Source organism: Lampetra fluviatilis, chromosome 34 (genome assembly GCF_964198595.1).
Source record: "Lampetra fluviatilis chromosome 34, kcLamFluv1.1, whole genome shotgun sequence".
NCBI lineage: Eukaryota > Metazoa > Chordata > Hyperoartia > Petromyzontiformes > Petromyzontidae > Lampetra > Lampetra fluviatilis.
Window position 1 is genome coordinate 6,633,404 of NC_136308.1, and position 26,990 is coordinate 6,660,393.

Consider the following 26,990-nt stretch of genomic DNA (forward strand, 5'->3'; position numbering starts at 1 on the left):
CAATGATCTTGGTGGACAATTAATCTGACTGTGATTGGAGGCAGAACCGGCCCTAGACCTTTGGGGGCCCTAAGCAAAATTTGGTTGGAGGCCCCTTTGATGTATGATTTTTTTCACCCACTAGCTAGCAGTGACTCTAGGGGGCCCTCTGCTGGCCACGGGGCCCTTTGCAATTGCAAGGGTCGCTTAGTGGCTGGGCCGGCTCTGATTGGAGGCTATGTTATCAATCGGTTTCCTGGAAAAAAATACGAATGAATATCAAATACCATGATGCATACTCCAAGGTCGACTACAAAAATGCACCGACTCAGTGGAAATTAAGGGAGCAAATCCCAAGCTCTCACAATCCAAGCCCGATGTAAAACATATCAACATGATTCTAGATTTGAAGCTTTCGTGACTGCAAGGATTCATATTCTTAGGTTTTTTCGGCAAAGTCACGTAGGTAAAAAAATTAAATTAATAAAAGTAAAATGAAAAATAAAATAAAAATCACGACGTTTCGGAGGCAACACAAGCTTCCGTCTTCAGGTGGAACCGTCACAGCACGATAGCTGTATCAAGTGAGAGAAATTCCAATAACACAGTATTTGTATATATACTGGTTGAGGGTGGGAGGAGCCAAGGTAGGCCCTGAATATTTTTGTGAAGTTCGGTGCGGCTCATTCCAGCGTGCTTCAGCCGCACCGAACCTCACAAAAATAATATTCAGGGCCTACCTTGGCTCCTCCCACCCTCAACCAGTATATATACAAATACTGTGTTCTTGGAATTTCTCTCACTTGATACAGCTATCGTGCTGTGACGGTTCCACCTGAAGACGGAAGCTTGTGTTGCCTCCGAAACGTCGTGATTTTTATTTTATTTTATTTTTTATTTTACTTTTATTAATTTTAATTTTTTACTTACGTGACTTACGTGACTCAGAATATATCAACATGATGATGACCATTTATACTGCTGGACAGATATATCATGGATGATGATGATGATGAACATCGTATCAGTTAAAATAGCGTGGACCCATGAATACTCTATATGCCCCAGTAAATACATAATTGGAATGTGTATATTAAGCTACTAACTTTACGATGCTTACAAAAACAACACGTAAGTGACATTTCATTCATACATTACAATACACTGACATGTGTGCACGTTAAATACAAATACGCCTCTGAAACATGACTATGTAACTGCAATATATGTTCCTTTCATTTACTATAAATTATTTTACTTGGCCACGTAATGATCTGACCATGTCCATGTCATTAAGAACCCTCCACCACCCAACACAGCCAAACTAATTAAATTGTGCCAATGAGATTCAACGTTTCGCTTGAAACGACGTCAGGCACCATCAGAGCAAGATCCAGAGGGTCAGAGGAACAATTCATTGAGTCCGAATGTGACTTCATGGATTGTTACGATGACTGACTGGACCGTGTGGAGGGTTCGTAATGGCACGGATCCTCCTGTAACTAAACTCGCAATCAATTACGAGTCGTAATATTGGCTGGCGAAAACCTACCTGCCAAGTCTCATTTTGTGTCTATCGTCGGAAATTAGACATGACACGTGACACAACATGTTTGTACCGTTCCTTTCACAGGCTTACATGATCTACTGCACCCTGACCTCAACATTGCCAGTGACTGGTAAGAGCCAATGGTACATGGTTTGTTTATTTAGGGGGTAAAAAATGTGCTCATGTAAGTTCCAGCCAACCAGCACCGCAGTCAGTTTAACAGGTAGGCTTTCGCGACCAATATTATTCGTAATAATGTTTTATTTTGGGTTAGATCGCGCAAGTATAAATGCGTCGCAACCCTCCACCACCCGACACGGCCAATCAGTAAAAAATGTGTCACGTTGACAAAACGCCAATTAGTTATTTCTTCAGCCCACCGGGGTGTTTGAAGAGTGAATCCACAACATTTAGAATTTGAGTTGTACGACGTTTCGCTGGTATATTACATCCAGCATTTTCGGGCGATTTGCCAGAATAGTGAAGCCATCCACCTGCTTCCGGTCTTAAATAATGCAGGATGACGTCATCATTCTAAATGTTGTGGATTCACTCTTCAAACACACCGGCGGGCTGAAGAAATACCTAACTGGCGTTTTGTCAACGTGACACATTTTTTACTGATTGGCCGTGTCGGGTGGTGGAGGGTTGCGACACATTTCTGCTTAAGCGATCTAACCCCAGAAACCATGATTATGAACAGCACTGCAGTGTTGGGAAATATAATGGAGGCATGTTGCTCTTCTGCTCTTATAATTATATTTGCATTGTGCTATTTGTACCTCGTCATGGGATGAAGTCATCTGATCTTAGATCTGTCACAGAAAGAAAGTAGTGCATATCACCTTTTGTCAGTGAAGGGCCTTCGGAAGTTGATGTCCCAGAACTATTTCTGAAGTCTCTTCAATCGTCCCTTATCCACATGAGGTGGTGCATCTTCTCACGTGCCCTGCAACGAGTGCTATTCGCATGGCAATTAACGGAAATTGTTTTTCGTGCTGAAACTTGCCAAATTAAGAATTAAAAAAAACACATTTGATTTTAAATTGTTTTGGTGCGGTCATTGGTGACTGGGCTGAGACAATGAACCCTACTCTAGATTGAAAACGAATTCCTTTAGAATTGTTTTTTATGTTTATTTTGTTGTCCTTCCGCTGCCCAGAGGTCGCAAACGGGTTTTGATTCCTTACCCGTACCCGGCTGCACCAGGGTCGCAAATGAGTGACAAACGGTGACTCACCAGTGACTCACGGCCTACCCGTACCCGGCCGCACCAGGGTCGCAAACGGCTACCCGTACCCGTACCCGGCCGGGTACGGGTAGCCGGGTATCGGGTAGGGTACGGGTATCGGGTACCCGGTTGCGACCTCTGCCGCTGCCCCTCCGATTAGCACGGTTTGCTACGTACGGCGCGAAATAAGTTCAGCATATATACTCCACTTGGGAATCCAGTTCACGTGGCTGCCTTAAAATATAACCCAGGATCTCAGCACGTCTGGCTCAATTACTCTTGGCACGATGACGTGCTGGAGGTTGATATATAACCGACCAGGATTGATACACGCAACCTTCTGAGTGTGACCCATGCAACCTGCAACAAAGCGATTAAGCTGAGCCACCCAGCCACCCTGCTGCTGTTATTTTTGACAGCCTAACCACAGCCAGTCACATGTTGAACTTCTTTCGCACCGTACGTAGCCAACCGTGCTAATCGTAGGCGCGGGGAAAGGACAACAAACTAACCACAAAAAACAATTCTAAAGAAATGTTCGAGCCCAGCGGCCGACCTGGTTATTGGCGCTATCAAACACTAAATATGCACCACCCGCTTCACAGTGGACACACAGGATCCTATGGCTACGTGTGCCGGCATCCAAACGCAATATAATTTGCCCCCAAATTACTTCATTGGGATGCCACCTAGCAACATGGCTCGCTAGAGGCAGACTCGTGCCTATGGCTGGCTGTGGCTGGGCGCTACGTTCACCTGGTGCCACGCAGAGACAGCTGCCAGCGGGTGTTCCCTTTGCAGCAGGGCGCCTTGAGACGCAGTTTAAATGTTAGAAGGGGTGCCGTGGTGGCGAGATGTTATCTCCCTCGCCTGGCACGCAATGTGCTCCGTTCCCACCCTGTCGTGTCACGCCACTTCTCGTCTCCCGCAGGATCTACTGCAACGTGGACATTGACCCGGACCATCGCAAGCTCACGCAGTTGGAGGCCGTCAGGAGATATCTGCTGGGAATTGAACCTGATCTACAATGTAAGCCCTTTCATTGAGTACCGTTACCTAAACCTGTTTTTATTTCTTTTGCGGTTTCGCGACCAATGTTCTCCATCGTAAATGTTTTTTTGGGTTAGATCGCGTAAATATATAAATGTGTCGTTCACCCACCACCACCCTACACAGCCAATTAGTACGATGTGTCACGTTAAGAAAACGGTGCCAATAAATGACAAAAAAATGTTTTGTCAGGAAGTTTATTCCCAGCAGCACACGCGCTCAATGCACGCTCGCCATTTCGTGTTCAGCGAGGCACCACAATGCAGGCGATGGGGGTGTGGGGGGCATCGGTGAGCAGGGGGGTTGGGGCAGTTAAACAGGACGAGTCACCTGTCCCTGACGCGCGCTGAACCGGGTCCCCTCTCGGCGTTGTGGTCGCAGGTGACGATGAGCTCCTCCAGGAGGTGTTGTTTGACGCGGTCGTGACGGCCCCGCTCGAAGCCTACTGGACGAGCCTCGTGATGAACAAGTCAGAGTGAGTTTTCGTCGTCGTCGTCATCAGGGCCAACCCAAGCGGCTGATCATCGAATAAAAAGACGGCGGTCACCGCATCGCGCGCTTTCAGATGCGCTTCTGCGGCCGTCTGAAACGCTCTTCCCTTCCGATATTAGGAAGCCACCGGAGCTACACGCTTTTAAATCATCATCTAGATTGAGAACTACTTTCTTTAGAACTGCCGTTTGTGTTTAGTTTGTTGTCCTTCCCCCGCACCTCTGATTACCGCGGTTGGCTACGTACTGTGCGAAAGAAGTTCAACATACATCGTACATTCTAGATTTGAAGTTTTCGTGACTGCAGGGGTCCATACTCTTTGGTTTTTTCGGTCAAGTCACCGTCATTTTGCTGTGACGGTGCCACCTGAAGACGGAAGCTTGTGTTGCCTCCGAAACGTCGTGATTTAATTTATTTTTATTTTCTTTTTTACCTACGTGACTTTACCAAAAAAAACAAAGAGTATACATCGTACGTGTTCGATCCACTGCTGGATGAAGGTCTCCCCAAGTCATCGCCATCTCTCTCGATCCTGCGATGTAACATTCCACCTCGCACAATCGCTCGAGCTGAGTTTATCGGTCCACCTTCCACGGTTGATGGGATGGTGGCACTGCCCAGTGGCAGCGCGTCCGCCGCTTGCTGTAGAGAGGTTCGCGGTTCGAATCCAGAGGCTGCCCCAATTATGACTGCGTGCGTGATAACCACGACAATAATAACAATGATACGCGCTGACTGCTGGTAAACATCCCCTGACGCCATTCGCAAGAGGAGGCCATTGCGTGCCCAAGTCAGGATCCAATTTCCCAAAATCGGAAATTGCTCACAAATCACTTAATCGAGATTCTACAAAGCAATCATCGCCCCCTACTGGGCAGATCAATGCCCCAGGTCACTCTTGCCAATGAGCCTTATCATTGTCTCTCGAGTTCTCACCGCGTGGCTAAACAAAATAAGCTGCCAACTTGAACTGGACGTCTTCTCAGACACGATCCCTCCTTAAGCTTGCCACCCTGGCGTTACACACTCGCCCACTGGTCAACGTGCCTTCTAGCTAACGTGTCCCTAGCCCAGGCCCACTTACTTTTCTCAATCTTTGCATCCGCTCAATGTTGTCAACCATTATTTGTCATTATTCGTAGCCATGTTCCAACCGGTTTGCAGACCAGGGCAGCGTTATCATGGGACCTTTTTTCTAGCATCAAAGTACGTCAAATAATAATAATAATAGCTTTTACCCTTTCTGGCAATAAACAGGTATTAAGATATTCTTGGTTCTTTCGGTAAAGTCACGTAGACGGGAAACAATAAAATAATAAAAATATAAAACAATATTTTTTTATATTTTATTGTTTCCCTTCTACGTGACTTTACCGAAAGAACCAAGAATATGAATCCCTGCAGTCACGAAAGCTTTAAATCAAAGGTATTAAGATGTTCACACACCACGTAGATTATACTTTTTGTCAGGAATCAAGTCTGCATTAACCACACGTACTTGTGGTGAACATGCAAACACACGTGTTCTGATCATAAATGGCGTTGTCTTTGAAACTGATTGTCCTACACCAGAGACAGCCTTCCTTAGGGCCTAGTCTCGCCAGTGTCAGAGCAGAGAACGCCAGAAAGGCGAACAGGCGAAACCTATTCATATATTTCACACTTTGATACTGGCAAAAAGGTCCCATGACATAGCTACTCACCCCGAGCTATAAATGCTCTGATGGTTCATTGTCTTTGTACTGTTATAAAGAAGGCTGCTATGTCTGGTGTAGACCAATCAGTTTCAAAGACAATGCCATATATCATTATCAGAGCACGTTTATTATTCGGTGTTTGAACAATGTAACACCTAAATTTAGATTTAATTTTCTTTCTGTGGATGTCACACCTGATGGTGATTGCTTGTGTTGCAGTCGAAACGTCGTGAGAATTAGTTTTGTTTTATATTTATATTATTTTGTTATTTCCCTTCTACGTGACTTTACCGAAATAACCAAGAATATAACGTAACACCTGTTTTATTGCCAGAAAGGGTAAAAGTATTCTTATTTTTCACACAGGGCAGCGTTTTAGGAGGAATTGTAATCATGGAGGGATGGCGGTGGAGGATGCTTTCATTGTCACGCCCCTTTGAGCAGACGACTCTTTATTGAAGGCAGGCTGCTGCGTGGAGCACACGAGCAATATCGCTTTGCGACTTAAACAAATACCAAACAAAGGTGGCCTGTTGACTGAGAGGTCACAGCGCTGACCTGGCACCGCTGAGAGCCGGGGTTCGGGTCCGGGCAGCTCTCAAGTGTCGTGGGGTTGATGGTCTCAGTCAGCAATGACTGCGCAAATTTTTGTTCGTTCGCTCACGCATATTTGGTCCTGTACTTAATGTGGCTAAAAGCCAGCGGCGAGAATTAAACGTTGCTTCTGGCCGCCGCGTGACAGGGACTACACCGTAGCGGGGACAGGTGGGAAAGTGTTGCGCCGCAGTGCGGCGGATCAAAGGTCACTCAAATAATCTCAGAAATATATTTTGTGATATTTGCTTCTTTCGGACATTGTATGTGACAATGAGGATCGCACTTTGCTGCAAGAGATCCAAATGTATTATTCGTCGCACGACATTGCTATGGAATACCGTTAATTCTAGATTTGAAATTTTCGTGACTGCAAGTATCCATACTGTTTGGTTCTTTCGGTAAAGTCACAAAAGTGAAAAAGAAAAAAGAAAAAGAAATAAATGAATGAAATGAAAATAACTAAATTAGATCACGACGTTTCGGAGGCAACACAAGCTTCCGTCATCAGGTGGAACAGCCACATCAAAATTACTACTCACTACAGTAATATCACTCACGACAGTAATTTTGCTGTGGCTGTTCCACCTGATGACAGAAGCTTGTGTTGCCTCCGAAACGTCGTGATTTAATTTAGTTATTTTCATTTTATATATTTTTTTATGTTTCATCTACGTGACTTTACCGAAATAACCAAAGAGTATGGAATCCCGTTACTTATGTTTGTTTACCCGGAAACACCTCGCCGAGTCTCAAGATTGTTTTTCAGTCGTGCCGAGTGTTACGGTACCTATTCGAGTGTAATTTTTTGCAAACGTGGAAAACATACACACTTGATAGTAGCATTGGGACAGCATTGTGTTTGGGAGCGGGGGAACGGGGAACGGAGGGGCTAAGGTTTACAAGAAATATCACAAAGCCAATCTGTCGTGACCATATGGCTCTTACGATCTTGGGTTGACTGCAGGAACGTTGAAAAGGGCATTGAAATGGCTTTCCTGGGGACACGGGCTGGACTGACCAGAACCAGCTTCTACATCGGCAAGGAGAAACTCTCTGACAAGTAAGAAGCTTCGTGCGCGTGGCTTTGAACAGTTACCGCAGTGGCTTTGGTCGTGCGATCAAGGGCATCCAAGGTCGTCCATAGACTCACCCCCAGTCTACTGATCCCCCTCTCACGTTAGTCTCCGCTCTGCCATGTGTCCTCTGTTCAAGTAACCAAGGGGTGCTTTAAAAGCCCCCAATGGGAGGTCGTTAGTTCCTCTCTGCTGCGCCTACAACTGGTTTATTGAGCTAGTTGTGATGGTGTTCAGGGTGATGGTGATTGTAGTGGTTGCGGTGGCGAGATCGTAAATGTTGGTGTGGGTACATAGCAGCACCCTTTCAACTGTCAGGCAAGCGGCTATGGAGGCCAACAAGGGGTTTAGAGGACACAGCGCATGGCTTTTTCTCCCCATATAAACGTTTGTGAGGGAGGGATGGGTGGGGTTCCATATGTCCCCAGTTACCGATGTCACCACGGTGCCGTGTGGCAACGTCACGAGCGTGAACTAACGAGGCTGCGTTGAGCGTGTGCGCCGGCAGAGATTTCCTGACCAAGGACCAGGAAAGCGTCTTCACGATGGACCACTTCCCCATCTGGTACCGCCGCGCCGCTGAGCAACCGCCGGGCACGATCATCTACACCGTGCCGTACCAAGCAGGTTAGCGCGCACACACACACAGACAATGATAAGTCGTGTAGCCTCTAACAAGCTGTCAGGGCAAGAGCTGTTAGCGAGAACCTACAGTGGACATATGTTGATTTTATAGATGATAGACAATCGGTCATCGGCAGAGGAAATACGGAAGGCCTTGAACCTGGACTTGAACTGGAGCAGGGAGACAGTGACATACGTGGCTGGGGGGAAGGACATTCCCGAATAAAGTGGGCAAGAGAAGCAAATGGGTGACCTTCCATCAACCCAACTGGGCATTCGCACGATTGATTTAACAGGGCGAGCAATCAACCGATTTCTTTGAGAATCAGTTGACCTGATTACGGTTGATTGCGCTACACGCTCGCACAAACAGACATCCAGCCAGTCTGACCTTGATGGCTTGAGCACCGCGCCTGGTAAAGTTCTGCGTGAAAATGTAAATGGTGTGCGTACGATTGTGAAGGCGGTGGCCCGTTTTAGATGCCCATGATATTACATTTCCAATTGAATGCAACAAATAATTGACATTACGTATTTGGGGTAACGGTGCCCATGACAAACACAACCAGAATATTGCTTCATCTTTTACAAATGTAAGAATGTCCTGGCCTGTGGCTTAGTGTTCATGATCGGGATAGAGCCGGCGGTACGATAAATGTCAAGATTATGGATCGCGCTAGGATTTAAGGATAGAGTTAGAATTAGGGGCATGAACAGCGTATGAATAAGCGATTATAGCCACAGACATGGAGAGCGTCGGATTTGCGGTGAGTGTTGTGATCCGGGCTATCGTCGTGACTACAGTCAACGTGGGCAGAACCTACAACAGCACAGGTGTTGCCCTCTGGGGTGCGTGGCCCGCGGGATGCCGTGCCTTGCTGCTGATGTCCCTCCGCCCACCCAACCTTCCCCGCGTTTGTCACCGCAGGGGCGAAACGCAACAAAAAAATGGTGGTGACAGCAAGCGTCGTCATCACGGTCACCGAGGACGTGAGGACAGCCGTGGCCGCCGGTGAGTGCTTCCTGGGAGAGGACGCGGTCGAGGTCACGTGGGTACTTGCCAACGGCCACGTGGTCGAGGTCACGTGGGTACTTGCCAACGGCCATGTGGTCGAGGTCACGTGGGTACTTGCCAACGGCCACGTGGTCGAGGTCACGTGGGTACTTGCCAACGGCCACGCGGTCAAGGTCACGTGGGTACTTGCCAACGGCCACGTGGTCGAGGTCACGTGGGTACTTGCCAACGGCCACGTGGTCGAGGTCACGTGGGTACTTGCCAACGGCCACGTGGTCGAGGGCACGTGGGTACTTGCCAACGGCCACGTGGTCGAGGTCACGTGGGTACTTGCCAACGGCCACGTGGTCGAGGGCACGTGGGTACTTGCCAACGGCCACGCGGTCGAGGTCACGTGGGTACTTGCCAACGGCCACGTGGTCGAGGTCGCGTGGGTACATGCCAACGGCCACGTGGTCGAGGTCACGTGGGTACATGCCAACGGACAAGCGGTCGAGGTCACGTGGGTACATGCCAACGGCCACGTGGTCGAGGTCACGTGGGTACTTGCCAACGGCCACTAGTGGAGGTTTCGTTCCAGGCGACCTTGCTCTCCTTCGTATGGTTGACGCACGTGTAGAGCAACACCTGTACATTTACATCGAGGTGATCGGGCCGGGCGATAGTGGAGTGGCGTGTCGCTGTGACGGCGCCTCCTCCTCGTTGGGTATGCGCGAATTAAGCACCGAGTCATTAGACATTCCGCGGTTGCATTCTGGGTGAGGACCACTATCGCCACGGTCATTCAGACGGCGAAACTTCCCCGCACGGACAGCCTCGCTCGCCCGAGCAGACGCGAGCCGTGATTAAAGGAAACGCGGTATTTATTGGGGACGGTGAGGGTTATGCTTCTCAGGGTTATCCGTAACGAAGGGAGAGTCTTAGCAAAAGCATCGGCGGATAAGTACGTAGCATCCAAAATATACTTTGCTGTTGCATGGAAGACACTCTGTGAATGGCTTAGCAATACGATTTAGGTAAACTGAATATAAAATATGTAGCTTACTTTATTCTAAACAATTTTGCTTATTCTGTATGCCGTTTACAAAGGAAAAGGCACTAAAACATCCATCCACTTTTTGTAATAATCTACGCAAGGTCAGCTATGCTCACTTAAGGAAAAATAACACCAATTTTGGGAAGTCGCCTTGTCAAGTAATGGATGCGACTCTTGGATGCGTCATGCGCTCTTGAGCTATTAGTGAAACAAACGTTACCTCAATCAGTGAACAATATTCAGTAAATGAGTACAAGCTCTATTCACTGCCAGTGGGTTGAAAATAAAAGAGTCCCATCATCATCATCACCATCATCATCATCACCATCATCATCATCACCAGCCACGTTCTATCCACTGCTCGACAAAGGCCTTCCCAAGCTGCTGCCTTGTCTCGTGATCTTGCGATGCAGCCACCTTTCCCGTGCACGAGCTGATTGTATCAATTCTAGATTTGAAGCTTTCGTGACTGCAAGGATTCATATTCTTAGGTTTTTTTCGGTAAAGTCACGTAGGTAAAAAATTAAAATTAATAAAAGTAAAATAAAAAATCACTTGACACAGCTATCGTGCTGTGACGGTTCCACCTGAACACGGAAGCTTGTGTTGCCTCCGAAACGTCGTGATTTTTATTTTATTTTTATTTTACTTTGAATAATTTTAATTTAATTTTTTTACCTACATGACTTTACTGATTGTATCACTCCATCTTTGCAAAAGTAGTCAAGTGGGGCTTCAATCGTCCAGTCGGTTATCACCTCCACGACTCGCCAGCAAGCACTGCGACGCGATGGTGAGGGGACTAACTGCTCTGGCTGTACAAAAACAAAAAAAGCGTTAACCACGGGAAAACGGGCGCATTCGTGCGGAGGCTCACTGGATACTTCGTGTTCCAGGAAAACAGCTGGGGCTTGAGAAGGGGCAGCTACTTAATAATTGTGCTCAGAACAACTTGAACACAAAGCAGCACTCTTGCCTTGCAGGAAGTATTTGGAGTGGGGAAACCTAGAAAATGCAGACGATCCTTGATCATGAAACTATAAATATAGCCGTCCAATAAACGAGGAATATGATTTGCTACTACTGTATAGGTCTTAGCAGCTGTGCTGCGCAGCTCTCCGATGTGATTAGTTCCTACCAGAGCGGTGGAGCGGAACGTCGGGCATCGTGCCGAACAACCGGAAAACTCAGAAGAGGGTGAAAATGTACTTACTGTCAGATTATCTGTGAACTCTCTCTTTGTCTGCTGTACAAATGGAGTGCAGCATCGCAGCAGAAACACACGAGACTTTGGAATGAATACCGGAGGTTATTTGAAGAAGTTAACATTCCCAAGATAAGAAACTATTATTCCAACAACTCACATTTTCTCGGACACTTTTCATTCTTCATCATTTGGAAAAAAAATAACAACAAACTATCCAAGGTGAACTACACTTTCGGAAAATATTTTGAAATTCTGGTCAGCGGTCTGGACATTTAACAACACTGATAAAAATTTCAACGTTTCACTTCTCTGGTAATTAAATTATGATCGCAAATAGAATTCCGTATCTGAATTTGTCTGGTGGCTGGAAATTTGCAGAATGAGACGTGAAGGGTGGGCGGGTGCCTTTCGCCATCGATGCACGAGCATAGCCCCGGAGTTACTGAGCGAGACAACAAGAGGTTTGCAGATGGAGGTCAGAAAAAAACTACAACCTAGGAAGGAAAATCAATTCCCATCGACTTGAAAATTAATTCGAAAACGTTCCATGTTGACAATGTGAAATTGTTTTGTCGTGGTATTGATTGTGATTTTATATATACGTGTATCATCAATAATCATGTTACATTCCATCAGTGCCTGCGCAGTTTGACATCTTATTGCACTTGAACCATTATGTTTTACAACAAATACATCAAACATGGCCTTATGACCATATGACCCTGAATGTGACCAATATCGCCAGGACTCAGGAGCTAGCTAATCACGCTCTAGCCTCTGCTTTGTTCTTAGGTAGGAGACGGCCTAGGGAATTGGCAGCTTGGGCCGCAAGGTGGCCAAGAGATGGCAGGGCAGCGGCGGACTGAATCCATCTGTGCCGAGCTTTTTCGTGTCATCCCCTCCCATGCGCGGGGAATTCTGTGGGTACCCTCCGGGTTCCTACCACACGACGCCAAACACTCAATAGTGGAATTGCAGGAAACTGGCAAAAAATAATCCAGTGGATATCAGGCTTTCCTAGTTCAATAAACGGCAACCGCACAGAGCTTTGACATTGTTAAAACTCCCGCAAAACGTCGATGTTTTCCCAATTTATCATTTAAAACATGTGAACCTACACGCATCCCTGTGAGACACAGCATCTCGCATCAGCGGTGGTTAATCTGAAGAGTACAGGAAGGATCTTGGCTTTTTCCCGGAGGAAGACAAGTGGGGCCTTTAGAAAAAGTGCTCTCTTGTTGAATTCACCATTGTACAAATCACCCGTTGATCCAAATACAAGTTCCTCCCACCTTGAAAGCACCTCTGGGTGCATACAAGCTCCGCGTTCTGCATCACTTCCCCCCCCCCCCCAAATAAACATTCTACACTCGCCGCTCAAGCCGCGGAGAGGTTGTTAGACCACCATTGTTTTTAGTCATCGCAGCTTCAAGTTCCATCAAGCGCAGGGACACCTAATTGCTACCTAAGTCGTAAAGCGTCGACGCTGGAGGCGATGTTTATCCGGTGGCGAATAAGTGCTGCTGTGCCGCAGGAGGGCATGACTAACGCGCTCGGGTTAGCTCTGTTCACTTTTGTTGGAAAATAAAATAAAAAAGCGCATTTTCTTGCAGGCTTGCTGCCAAAGTGCTTGTGTTTGAGCAGAGTTGCCACTTGTACCTGGTTTTCCCAGGATCGATACTTTTTTGTCAGGAAGCTGTCCTGGAAAATCTTGAAATCTTTTCATAACATAGAATGTCCCAGTTATTGCCGCTTTCTAAATAATGACAACAATGACACACCGCACAACCACGTGGTTCTTCCCTCTTCAGGTGTTGTGAGATATTCTTCTTGTCGTCGTATGTCCCGGCGTCTTGTACCTCAGAGTTGACACCCCAACTTGTGAGTTGGCGCACGGATTCAGAAACGCGGTCTGTGACTGGGCGGCGAGACCCTGACAATCCCTGCATCGTCCCTCCTTCTCTCGTGTGGTGGGGAGAAGTAGAGCATGAATGTTTGCAGTTTCACGTCGATGTTGGTCAGCAAGCAGGTGGCTTCACGAGTAGCCTGGTGAATATCTGAAATGCTGCTGGTGACTGATCGAAACGGGCAGCAGTGGCGTTGAACGATGCGTTCGGCGATTTCGAGATATTGACTCGCGTTGAGATTCACAGACTCACAAAGGGACCCGCGGGCTCACGCACAGAGGCCCACAGGCCTAAGCAGTCGAAGCGGGAAGCTGCTCACTACGCGGCCCATTTATTTGAGACCGCCGACCCGTGGTGGCAACGTCGTGATGGCTCGCCACCGGTCGCGCCACTACCTCGGGAGCCGAGGCGTGGCAGGGGGGGGCCCTCCGAGGCGTGGCAGGGGGGGGCCCTCCGAGTCGTGGCGGGGGGTGGGTGGCCCTCCCTCACACCGTGCCGGGGTTGAGCGGCTCCTTGGCGTCGCGGTTCTCGTCGGACGCGTCGCGGACCAGCAGCTGGCAGGCGGCGGCCTCGGGCTGGTGCACCTTGGACATCATGGCCGCGTAGAGGCAGCCGTAGGTGGCGGCCACCACCATCATGAGCGAGATGACGCCGCAGATGACGCCCGCCACGGCGAGCGTGCCGACCGCCCTGCGCACGCTCGCCGGCGGGTTGCGGGACGCGACGGTGCACGGCGGCGCGCCGCTCTGAACGCTGCCCGCCCGGTCTCCTCCTTCTTGCCCCCTCGAGGGCGAGCCGTCGCGCACGAGGGAGCAGAGGAAGAACACCTCGGAGGGGATGGAGAGCAGGTTCCTGCCCTTGAACTCCTGTGGCAGGGCACAGTGAAGCTCGTCCACAAGGCCTCCTGTGATAGAGACAAACGGACGTCGTTTGCCTTTAACATGGCAACGAATTGATACGGGCTGATTAAATAAAGCAAATTTAGCAGCACAGTCAAGACAAAACGCAGGACAATCGAAAATAATTAAGTGTTACAGAAATTCGCAAATCAAACAGAATCGTGCATACGTTTCACACTAAGCTGTACAGATCAAAGAAAACCATGAAACAACTTTGAAGATTTTTTTTAAATATCACATTGATCGAACTAAGTTTCTAGGATCACAAAAACGGATGGATCAGCCAAAAACCACACGGATCAATCACGACCACATGGATCGATCACAAGCGACCGATGCAAACAAGACCCCACGAATCACCAAAAACCAGACAATCGAAGCTGAAACCGCATGGCTCAATCAACACGACGCGACTCAAACAAAAACCCGCAGTAGGCGCGACAATCTTCGGAGGGCAGACAAACCCCCCCCCCCCCCCCCCGTCGCACCTCGGTAGGTGTACCACTCGAGCCAGCTGCGCAGCTCGGCCGTGTAGCAGTCGCACCTCCAGGGGTTGCCGGCCACCTGCAGTGAGCGGAGCCCCACGAGCGGCTCCACCAAGTCGCGCTCCACGCCCGCCAGCCGGTTCCGGCGCAGCGACAGGCGGCTCAGGTTGCGCAGGCCGTAGAAGAGGCGGCGCGGGAGGCGCGGCAGCTCGTTGAGCGAGAGGTCGAGCTCCCGGAGCGCCAGCGAGTGGCGCAGGACCCCCGGCGCCAGCGCCCGCAGGCTGTTGTTGGCGAGCCGCAGCTCGCGGAGGCGCGCCAGCCCTAGCAGGGCGTCCGCCCGCAGCGCCGCCAGGCCGTTGCCGGACACGTCGAGCAGCTCGAGGGAGGGCGCCACCGCCCCGAAGGCGCCGTCAGGCAGCTCGGCGATGCCGTTGAGCTGCAGGTGCAGCGAGCGGGTGCCGGGCGGCAGGTCGGAGGGCACGGCGGAGAGGCCCCGCGCGGCGCAGTCCACGGAGCCGGCGCGCTCCGAGCAGTCGCACTGCGCCGGGCAGCAGCGGGCGGCCCGGCTCCAGAGCAGGGCGAGCAGCGCGAGCGACCACACGGCGCCGTGGCCTGCAGGGTCAGGGTTAGCGCGACGGTACGTTCATTTATACGCGGAAGGTTTTGGTGTTGCGCTGGCAGTGGTGTGCAGCGCAGTACCGAGGCTTTTGGTACTGCGCCGATACCAACAGATTTGTCAATTAAACTGCCGTAAATAGAAACATTTGTGTACATGTGTATTATAATTTATACTAGCCTCCCATGTGTGTTTTATTTGCTTATTTCTGCAATTGTATTCCGATACTACACCTATTTTTGTCACATGACAAACGTATGAATTTAAAATGCCTCTTCTGAAGCCCCTTTGATAGGCCTCCTATCAGCACAGAAAAATGAAAATTATTTACCCAGGAAAGCCTCAATGAAACGCTAGAGTCTGTAGTCAGGAAGGTCCTGCATTGCGAGGAATATTTGTCCAAGTCAATGAAATGAGTGGTTTGGTATTTCACAGGGAACCAGAATACCCAGACAATACCTAAACTGACAACAGGTCAAACTCAACACTGCCATCCCCTGGCTAACTTATAGCCCCTCATCAACAACACCTGACAGGCACTGGTGATCACCCATCTCAGTATTACCCAGGCTCCACCACTGTTGAGCTTCTGAGATTTGGTTAGATCAGAGTACATTTAGTGTAGGTATGGTTCTATATATATACAAAGCAGACTTGATTATGCTCTGCAAATCGAATGGAAATCAACCCGTAGGTTTTATCCCCAGAACCATTATAATCCAAATTAAGTGTGACAGCAACATTCACACGATGTTGTTTTTGAGCAATTCATAGTGGCCACGAAGCTGAAACTGTCAACTCGTTTTACTTGGGAAACCATTTCAATCAGTGCGGGTGGTTGGCAGGGTTTGAACCCAGATTCTCAGAGTTGCCGGTTCAATGATTTGACGAGCAAGTTGGAAAACTAAATAACACTTGTCTCACGATTTGACTGCAACAATACCGTACGCTCACCTGCTTCTACAAATGGCATCGAATTACCAATTATAGATCGCTCCATTTTCATTTTACATCCACGCTATTTTTTTTGTCAGACAGCAAGTTAATTTGATAAATGACACAGAAACACATCCGTCAAGGCGTCGAGGTCAAATTCAAACTTGCAAACTCTGTATGTATGAATCTTGATTTGAAGCTTTCGTGACTGCAGGAATCCATCCTCTTTTTTTCTTTCGGTAAAGTCACGCCGGTATAAAAAATATTTTATTTATATATTTTATTTTATACCTACGCATAAAATAAAATGTATGTTTATCTTCTTTGTAGCCTTGCTAATTGGAGGTACGGAGTAAGGGCATTAAACTAAACACAAAAATCATTTTTCAATCTAAAGAAATTAGTTTTCAATCTAAAGAAATGAGTTTTCAATCTAAAGAAATGCGTTTTCAATCTAAAGAAATTCGTTTTGAATCTAAAGACATTCTTTTCAATCTAAAGAAATTAGTTTTCAATCTAAAGAAATTCGTTTTCAATCTAAAGAAATTAATTTTCAATCTAAAGAAATGAGTTTTCAATCTAAAGAAAGAGTTTCCAATCTAAAGAAATGAGTTTTCAATCTAAAGAAATTAGTTTTCAATATAAAAAAAATAGTTTTCAACATAAAGAAATTTGTTCTAAATCTAAAGAAATTAGTTTTCAATTTAAATAAATGAGTTTTCAATCTAAAGAAATGAGTTTTCAATCTAAAGAAAGAGTTTTCAATCTAAAGAAATAAGTTTTCCATCTAAAGAAATTAGTTTTCAATCTAAAGGAATGAGTTTTAAATCTAAAGAAATTATTTTCAATTTAAAGAAATTAGTTTTAAATCTAAAGAAATTAGTTTTCAATCTAAAGAAATTAGTTTTCAATCTAAAAAAATGAGTTTTCAATCTAAAGAAATTCGTTTTCAATCTAAAGAAAGAGTTTTCAATCTAAAGAAGTGAGTTTTCAATCTAAAGAAATTAGTTTTCAATCGAAAGACAGTTTTCGATCTAAAGAAATTAGTTTTCAATCTAAATAGATGAGTTTTCAATCTAAAGAAAGTTTTCCATCTAAAGATATAAGTTTTCAATCTAAAGGAATGAGTTTTAAATCTAAAGAAATTATTTTTCAATCTAAAGAAATAAATTTTCAATCTAAAGAAATTATTTTTTAATCTAAAGAAATTAGTTTTCAATCTAAAGAAATTAGTTTTCAATCTAAAGAAATGCGTTTTCAATCTAAAGAAATTCGTTTTGAATCTAAAGACATTCTTTTCAATCTAAAGAAATTCGTTTTCAATCTAAAGAAATTCGTTTTCAATCTAAAGAAATTAATTTTCAATCTAAAGAAATGAGTTTTCAATCTAAAGAAAGAGTTTCCAATCTAAAGAAATGAGTTTTCAATCTAAAGAAATTAGTTTTCAATATAAAAAAAATAGTTTTCAACATAAAGAAATTTGTTCTAAATCTAAAGAAATTAGTTTTCAATTTAAATAAATGAGTTTTCAATCTAAAGAAATTAGTTTTCAATCTAAAGAAATAAGTTTTCCATCTAAAGAAATTAGTTTTCAATCTAAAGGAATGAGTTTTAAATCTAAAGAAATTATTTTCAATTTAAAGAAATTAGTTTTAAATCTAAAGAAATTAGTTTTCAATCTAAAGAAATTCGTTTTCAATCTAAAAAAATGAGTTTTCAATCTAAAGAAATTCGTTTTCAATCTAAAGAAAGAGTTTTCAATCTAAAGAAGTGAGTTTTCAATCTAAAGAAATTAGTTTTCAATCGAAAGAAATAAATTTTCAATCTAAAGAAATTATTTTTCAATCTAAAGAAATTAGTTTTCAATCTAAATAAATGAGTTTTCAATCTAAAGAAAGTTTTCCATCTAAAGAAATGCGTTTTCAATCCAAAGAAAGAGTTTTCAATGAAAAAAATTAATTTCAATCGAAAGAAATTAGTTTTCAATGGAAAGAAATTAGTTTTCAATCTAAAGAAAGTTTTCCATCTAAAGAAATGCGTTTTCAATCCAAAGAAAGAGTTTTCAATGAAAAAAATTAATTTCAATCGAAAGAAATTAGTTTTCAATGGAAAGAAATTAGTTTTCAATCTGTACTCCAGAGGGAGAGGAACTAAACACCAGACCCGCCTCCTCCACCCCCGGGGGTGACCTGGCCAACGTCAAAGAGGTTTGCGATCAATAATAAATGTTGCAGATCGTGATGGCCATGTGTGCTCGCAGCCACGCCGGACGATTATGTTTTGAAAGGAGGGCGACGTCATTCGTGGCTCGCGAGGGATTGTGGAGGTGGTGGGGGGTGCTGCTGCTGCTGCTGTTGTTTGTTCCGGCGGCAGTTTCTAAACTACGCGCGTAACACGAGCACAACAGCAGCAGTAGCACCGCGCGCGCGTCGCACGAGGAGTAACAGGGCCGCCCGCCCCACACTGTTGAACGTCGCTTCGCCACAGCACCTGCCCACCCACCCCACCCCACCACAACGGCCGCCGCCGCCGCCGAGCACAGAAAGACAATCGCTCAAGCAAACAAGCACGAGCAAACAGCGCGCGGCCACGTGCTTGTAAAGCGGCTCGTCGATTATTCGAGCGAGTGACCTCAATTGCAGCAATTACTGTGGCAATTCAGCGCGTAGGCTTTCGCGACCGATAGCATCCATCAGTGTTTGCTTTGTTTGAAATAACCCGTCCAATAATCGGTACCGTATATTCTGAAATTAGCATGATCCATTGTAATTTATATGACTATACATTAACCCCCCCCCGCCCCAAATCTGGTCTTCGCGACTGATGACATCCCATCCCGTTTGCTCGATTTAAGATCGAAGCAGGAGGACTTCACAATTTTTGCTAATCGCATGATGACGGTGGCTGCAATCACCAGCAAAACGTCGTGCTCGAATCGTAAATGTTGTGGGTTTACTCCATAACACACTGGTATGCTGAAGTAGTAACTCATTGGCACCATCAATTCAGATTAAAACACCAATTAATTATATGCACCTACGATTCCGAATGGGAGGGGCAAAGCTATCCCCTGCCTCCCCCCCCCCAATATATGTCAAACTCTGCCTATGATTGGCACATTTTGTTTACATGACAAACTTGACCAATTTGCTGTGTCGGGTGGTGGCAGGTTTAACGACGCATTTATACTTATACAATCTAACCCTCCAAAAAAAACCCTTTATTATGGATACCACGAGCAGAGCACGCGTGTGTGGGTTTCATAACCGCACTCCGAGCCCAAATAATAGTCACCTTGCACGGGTGACAAATCGATACAAAGGCTGCTCGTAAGTTGGGCCACATCGGTTGGGCCACGTGCGCAAACTCACGGGAGTCAGAGGTTACGAGCGCATGGGCCTCTGTGTGTGTTGTGTGTTCTGAAACAACAGATGTGGTGGAGCGGTAGTGTCGTCGTTAATGCACCACACTACGAACCCGGCAACACGGGTTCGATTCCCGGTCACGGCCAACAGCAGTGACAATAATCTGGAGCGATCCTGGGCCTCCCCTCGGTCGACTCAGCCTCAAATGAGTACCTGGTTCGGCGTGCAAACATCGCCACTAGGGAGACAAAGGTGGCCGGGTATGGTGCTTGCCACCCACTCCCTCGTGTGCTGTGCTCGCTCACAGCACTTGCCCCAACAGTATGTTAAGACTATACGGTGGATCTTTGTGTTTGTTTGTTCTGAAGCAACAAGAGGCCGCTCAAACGCAAGTCAATATTTGGTCGAAACATCACCTGAACGTGCCTCGCTGGGACGGGGGAGCGGGCATTCTCGCTTTGTAAGCACGATACAGCGGTCACTCCCATGCGCTGTGCTCGGCTGTGCTTCTCTTCTGCCACTTCCTAAGAGGGCATCGTTATGGAACCAAACGCCGCGTAATGTTTGCCAGCATTTCCTATGGACGCACGTATTCGTTTGGTTTGTTTGTAATTAATTAAGGGGTGGAATTAAGGGTCAAATTTCTGCCTCCCCCACCTCCCCACGAAGTAAGCCGGGGTTTTTTCGGGCCCATGATGAGCACGTGGTCCAGTTCGTGCAGATTAATAATAAACGACTATTCTGCTTCCCAGATTGTTATGCTGTGTAGTGAAATTAAACATTACTATGTTGATTTTTTTTCATCGGAAGGTTTTTACAAAAATGTTTGGCAACATTTCCAATTATAATCTAGGCTGTCGTCGTGAAAAATGCATAACGTAAAAACGTTAACGCAATTAATATTTTCGAAAAAGATTACGCATCCGTTATCGAAATGATTTCTGTGTTCTAGTCGGCATGGCTAAGAAACTGCCTGCCCGTACAAATGCCAATCTAACGGACGGCAAGTCCCGAGCAGATACAACCGGGTGGATCAACTCTTTGGTTCTTTCGGTAAAGTCACGTAGAAAATAAAATAATAGAATACGACGTTTCGATTGCACAATTGTGTGTTAACCGACCCTCTGTGTTGCATTGCATTACACTTCCTAATTTTACTAAATTTGCTTTTTCGAACTTCCGATTTTCTGGCTATAAATATTGCCGTGCTGGTTTGTTTATAGTCCATGGTCTCTCCTCCGTCCACTATGGTCCGGAATTCCACACAACTCTTCTTTGGAGGAGCGTGGTCAGCCTCCGGCCACTATGGTCCAGAATTCCACGCAACTCTCTCATTGTCCTCTGCCCCAATCCCCCCTCCCCTCTCTCTCTCTGCCCCAACCCCCCTCTCTCTATGTAAGGCCTCGACACAGTGGCGCTGTCTTTCTGTTTGTCATTCTTTGGAGGAGCGTGGTCAGCCAGGCGGGGTGTTGGCTGTTGTGTTGGCCGGTTCTCTGTGTTGTGTTGCATTATATTTCCAACTTTACTATGTTTGTTTTTTATCATTCATTCTTACCTGATGATGGTTGCTTGTGTTGCAATCGAAACGTCGTATTCTATTATTATTTGATTTCATTTTCTACGTGACTTTACCGAAAGAACTAAAGAGTAATTCCTGCAGTCACGAAAGCTTCGAATCTAGTTGGGGTGGATCAAGTTTGGCACAGTTGTTGCTATCTGGAATTTACGAAGCACATCTTTACACGCGAAACGTCATCGCAGGGGCGGCAGACTGGCGCAGTGGTGACACTCTTTCCTCACAGCAGGAAGGCACCTGGGTTCGATTGCCAACTCAAGAGACTTTCTGTGCTGAGTTGTGTGTGTTCTCCCCCTGCTTTGCATGGAGTTTCCTCCGGGTGATCTCGTTTCCCCCCCCCCCCCCCATAGATTAAAAGAAAACCCCGTAAGCTTCAAATCAAGATAAAAACCCGTAACTGAGATTGGCCAAAACATCCCAATGCTGAAACATCACCTGCAAATTACTCAGTTGGGATTACACGCAGCAATATGGACTCTTCTGAAAAGGTTTCTTGAGGCTCAGTGAGGTTTTTCCTGGGTAAATTGGCGTAATGATAATAATTATTATAACAAAAATTATAATATACCATATGAATGCAACAGGGTAAGATAAGGATCAATAAACAAACTGCTTACCTGGCAAGTACATGATGACAATGTGACTATCCAAATCTGCCAGTAAGCACCTTTGACTTTTTATTATTATTGTAGTTAATCCAATGGATGTGAAAGTTCCTTGACGCTGTTGAGTTGTAAGATGAAGATAGTTGTCCTTTCATCCACACTGTGTCCCTGAATCCGCGTCACCTCTGGGGAAAGAGCAGAAAAATAACAAGCATGTGAGAACACAAACCACACACAGCCGAGACATCAGTGTGATAGACACAAACATCAATCAGGGTTGGTAGCAGCAGAACAAATCCGTTAAATGCGCACCGTATCCAGCCAATTTAATTCAAGACATTGAATGGTCAACGCATTGTTCCACAGGAATCGAAATAATGTATCTTAAAAAAAAAGGGATTGTCAGTAATCCCAACCTAAACATCAAACGAGGGTGGTGCCCATCGCTGTGTGCAGCAGCACTGAGCCATGTTGGAAATTCCACATTGCTATGGCAAGCAGCATTGAACGACCTTGCATACCTTCATGCGATTCTTGGCAAAAATACTAACAATAATCTTAACGTCTAACAGAACGCAACGAAAACACTACACAGAAAAATAATAATAACAATCATCATTCGAATAACGTCTGTTGAAGCTGTTCGTGCAGTCTGCCTGAGAGCGAGAGAGAGAGATAGACTGTAAATTCTGCTGGCTGTCGCCAACCGCAGAACAAATGTGAGATGCGAGGTGCGCCTGGGGCACCGCTCCTCCCTCTCCATCCTCCACGAGAGTAGCAGCAGCATCAGCAGCAGCATCGCAGACACTGCGCCAAGTAAATTGCTGAGTTTGTCGCCACAGCCGCAAAACAGGGCAAAGGCCCAGCGGTAACACGTTGTACGTGTCCATAATACCGATGCGCGGAAGCAGCAGGTTTTGTTTACGTAACAACCCTTACCCGTTGGCTTTGTTGGGTGGTGGTGGGTTAACGACGCAGGATGACTTCTTATGGATAATATTGGTCGCGACAGCCTACGTGTTAATCTGACGTATGGATGTATGTATGTACGCGGAACTTCTTTCGCACCCTACGTAGCCAACCGTGCTGATCGGAGGTGGAGGGGGAGGAAGGGTAACAAACTGAACAAAAAAATCAGCTCGAACAAAATGTTCTAGCCCAGCGGCCGACCTGGTTATTCACAGCGGACGCGAAGAATCCTGCGACTGCGTGTGCCAGCAATCATTTTGCTCCCAAATTTCTTATTGGGAAGCCACATAGATAGCAACGTCGCCCCCCCCCCCTACATGCAGACTCGTGCCTACTGGCTGGCTGTGGCTGGCTGCTGCGTTCACCTGGTGTCGCGCAGGGACAGCTGGCAGCGGGGGTTTCCTTGCCGCAATACGCTTTGAGATGTGCTGCGTGGGAGACGCGGTTCAAATGTTAAAAAGGGCGCCGCGGTGGGGAGATGTTGTCTCCCTCGCCTGGCGTGCAGGAGGACGTGGGTTTGATCCCGACCCTGACGCCTGCTGCTGTATATTTGGAGTCTGCATGTCTGTCTCGCCGTGGTCGCGTGGATTTTTCTCCGGGTCCTCTGGTTTTTCCCTCCACATTTAGAATCAACATCACGCCTTTAGAGTGTTTGGCTGCGAGAAATGTCCACATGATAAGCCACTTGGCAGAGCTGTCGTTTGTGGCTAGGTCGCTTCTGAAAAAGAGCTACAGAGCTCAGTGTGGGCCTTGCCTTGCCTGATGAGTTGATGAGTTAATAATGACGTCACCCTGCTGCTGCTCTATATAAGAACGGGAGACACAGCAGAGCCTCACCATTCTGGCGAATTGCCCGATGATGCTGGATGCAATTACCAGCGAAACGTCGTACTCAAATTGTAAATGTTGTGGTTTCACGCTTCAACACACCGGTGGGCTAAAGTAGTGAACTATTTGTCTTTTGTCAACGTGACACTTTTTTACTGATTGGCCGTGTCGGGTGGTGGAGGGTTACGACACATTTATAAATAACGCGATCTAAACCCAAAAACGTTGATTATGAAAAATTCACTATAGTTCAGTTCATAGTTTTCAAACATCATATGATGATGATGATGCAGCATGAGAATATAGCGGGCGAGGCGGACAACGAGCTGTCCCCCAAACTTTCGGACAGTGGCCAATCCATACACAGTACCCCTTTGATTATAATGAACCTTCATTGCACCGGACGGCTACTCGGCATTGGTCTCCATGGCTCCGAGCTCCCTCAACCTTAACACAGTTCCTCAAGAGGAAGCCGGGTCGCCCAGAAGTCTGAGTGCGGAGCCGGTACCGCTTGGATTCAGGTTCCAAATCCAGGCAGCTGCCTGTATTTAAAGCAGGTTATCAGGTGCATTGAGTTGACCGGCTCATCCCAGTCACCAATGATCGCACTTAATTTGACTACATTTGAGCTCTGAAAGTTAAATTTTTATTATTTTTGACTCTTACGCGACGAACATTGCGCCAGGGAGTGTGGAACAGTAGCAGTTCGGGAATCAAAGATCCCTTAAAGGGCATCTCAGAATTAGTTCGGTGATATCCACTTCTGCAGGCTTTTCCCTATCACAGGAGGTTGCACTGCTTGATATCCAATGCAAGTACACTTGGGAACATATACAACAAAGTTCTAAGCCTTGACTGAAGACAGGGAGTTGTCACGAACATCATCCAGATATTTTTGGCTCCATGTGCGTGCAGGTATCTTCACTACAAATAGACAGTTGTGACTAAGTGACGTTCTACGGGGGCTACACATCGTACATTGGCACAATTGTTGCCCACGATATTAATTTAACGCAAGAAAAAACATGTAAAATCATTGTTTTTCATTGTGAGACCCCAAAAATGATGGGGGGGGGGGGAGATTATGTTTACATTTTTTGACCTCGGCCTGCTATGAAAGTTGGTTTTAATGATGCTGAATCAATCACATAAAGTGATACGTCCAATCGGTGATTATTTGCAGAGTGTGGCGCTAAAGGCAATAGCAGAGCATGCTTCTCGTTGCTTCTTCAATCACGTCATCGATAGCGTATGAGGCACGAGGATAAAAATGTGTCACTTTCGCCCTGCAGACTGTGAGGGCATTAAAGGGCAGGAACGTGCGTGTCCGATTGTTTTTTTTATGCCAGGCGTGATACACGCAATATACGTGCTTTGGTTTTGGAAACACTCGCTTGTGTTGCGATCGAAAGGTCCGTTGTTTTTGGTTTATTTTATTATTATTTTGAACCTATCCACGTGACTTTACCGAAAGACGCAAAGAAATATGAATACTCACAGATTGGCTGATAACATCTGAATATATAGACGAATGCGGAGTTTGGGCAATTGTTGACAGCGGTTTCGCCGCGTGGTTGATGCCGTTAATAAAACTAACATTCGTACTATTGTTTATCTCCTAGTTGTTCGCTAAACGTTTTCGCAGCTGTGGTGTAAATATATATGATACATTCACGTTGACAGACATTGAATGTAAACTCGTGGAGTAGTTTACAATGGTGCGTCATGCTTGCATCCAATGTGTTGTACCCGATAAACATTTAAAATAGCTTCATGAATGTTGGAGTTTTCAGCCTGTCATGGCACAGTTATGAAATAATGGTTAAGGTCACATTGTTATTACTATTGAATGTGACAGTGCTATGTTGTGTATGAGAGCCTAGGGGCAAAGAGACTGCATTATTGCATTATTTCCCCATGCAGTGCCACGGCCGTTGCTGTGTTCAACCATATACAAAGCAATTTGACATTTTACCAGAATTGTATTTGATTGTAAATTGGTATTCCTGCGAACCCTTCGTCAATGATTAATGAAGTTACATTTTATTATTTTAATATAGTAAAAAAAAAATGCATTGGATTGCAAAGAATAACGCGGAATTAGAACTGTCAACAATGATATAAAACGTCACAATTTGAGCAGAGAACCCAGTTATGACCGTATAATACACGTGCTTTATGGAATGTAGCAATCTAAGTAATGTATCCATTTGGGCCTCACCGAGTCTCAAGCCTTTTTTTTTCAGCAGCGTCCTGCGTTGGCACTTTGACCAATTCCTAAGCATCCACGTCGCAACGACGGAGTCCGTCCGTGTCTGTACGACGAACATATCGCGCAGACAACGTGCCCTCCCTCAATCAGCCACTAATTGTAAACATCCACATGGGAACGCAACAAGAAGGCAGACGCAATCATAACAAATGAACTCACCGCTTCTGCTGGGAATAGCTGCAAAGACGACGATGATGACGACGACGACGACGATGCCCTACTTGACAAGCACTGTCTGTTTTCGCCGAGCACGAGCCAAGTAGAATTCAGTTGCGCTGCGAGCGTGAAAGGGGGAGGACGAGGGTGGAATAGACGTAAAAAAACGACACAGGACTCCGCACGCACACACGTGCCCAGCGAGCACGCGACTGATGCACGCGTTCGCTCAAAGGCACACACACACGCACGCGGGCGCCGCGCGCACGAAACGCACGCACGCACACACACTGCGCTGTTCTAGGCGTGACACACACACACACACACGACGCAGTTTTTGCCGTAAGCTTTGTTACGACCAGCGTGTGCTACGCGCTGTGTAACTCTATCCCGTCCATTGTTGCTCACTCGCAATCGTCGGGGTCAAAGGCATCGTGCCATTGTGTCGCGCGCGCCCGAGGATAGGAAACTGCTTACATTCGAGGATGTCACCTTAGTCCATAATTGTTATCAGTTGTCGAAATTCCACGCCCGATAACTTTCAATTGCTTTGTTCACGCACTTATTTGAAAGTAAAAAAGAAACGTACGTCAAATGTATGAATTAAAAACTGCCCAAGATTGCCGTGAATTTTTTTTTCATGAAAACTAATCATCATCATTATCATCAACCATGATCAATCCACTCACTGCTGGATGGAAGCCTCCCTAAAAGTCGTCGCCATCCCTGAAAGTTCTACGATGTAACAACCCAGCGAGAACACGCGACACGACGTGACGTCTTCGCTCCCTCTCCTCGGGAAAGAAAAAACGCGTCCCACCGCAAT

At 46.2% G+C, this 26,990-nt stretch overlaps 2 protein-coding genes across 2 annotated transcripts in view; one reads left to right on the plus strand and one right to left on the minus strand.

The window, feature by feature from the left end:
• The window catches only part of LOC144944329 (voltage-dependent calcium channel subunit alpha-2/delta-3-like), a 125,886-nt gene that overhangs the window by 67,697 nt on the left and 31,199 nt on the right, over positions 1–26,990 (plus strand). Inside the window, exons 22-27 of the mRNA XM_078872408.1 lie at positions 1,613–1,658; positions 3,691–3,788; positions 4,191–4,284; positions 7,560–7,655; positions 8,177–8,295; positions 9,221–9,304. Coding sequence (XP_078728534.1) covers positions 1,613–1,658; positions 3,691–3,788; positions 4,191–4,284; positions 7,560–7,655; positions 8,177–8,295; positions 9,221–9,304 — 537 coding nt within the window. The remainder of the gene's footprint in view (positions 1–1,612; positions 1,659–3,690; positions 3,789–4,190; positions 4,285–7,559; positions 7,656–8,176; positions 8,296–9,220; positions 9,305–26,990) is intronic.
• On the minus strand, positions 12,355–26,443 carry LOC144944449 (leucine-rich repeat and transmembrane domain-containing protein 2-like). The gene is made up of 5 exons (XM_078872593.1): positions 26,168–26,443; positions 21,952–22,124; positions 14,845–15,453; positions 13,949–14,361; positions 12,355–12,489 (listed from the first exon to the last, which is right to left on the minus strand). Exons 2-5 carry the CDS (start codon positions 21,962–21,964, stop codon positions 12,355–12,357), a joined length of 1,170 nt encoding a protein of 389 aa, XP_078728719.1. The 5' UTR covers positions 21,965–22,124; positions 26,168–26,443.

Bases quoted from the DNA above. Each gene is read 5' to 3' on its own strand.
- LOC144944449 (XM_078872593.1), bottom strand. The intron at 14,362-14,844 runs GTGCGACGGGGG...TCTCTATCACAG, and splicing joins CGAGTGGTACACCTACCGAG to GAGGCCTTGTGGACGAGCTT. The intron at 12,490-13,948 runs GTGTGAGGGAGG...GTCGTGTGGTAG, and splicing joins AGCCGCTCAACCCCGGCACG to GAACCCGGAGGGTACCCACA.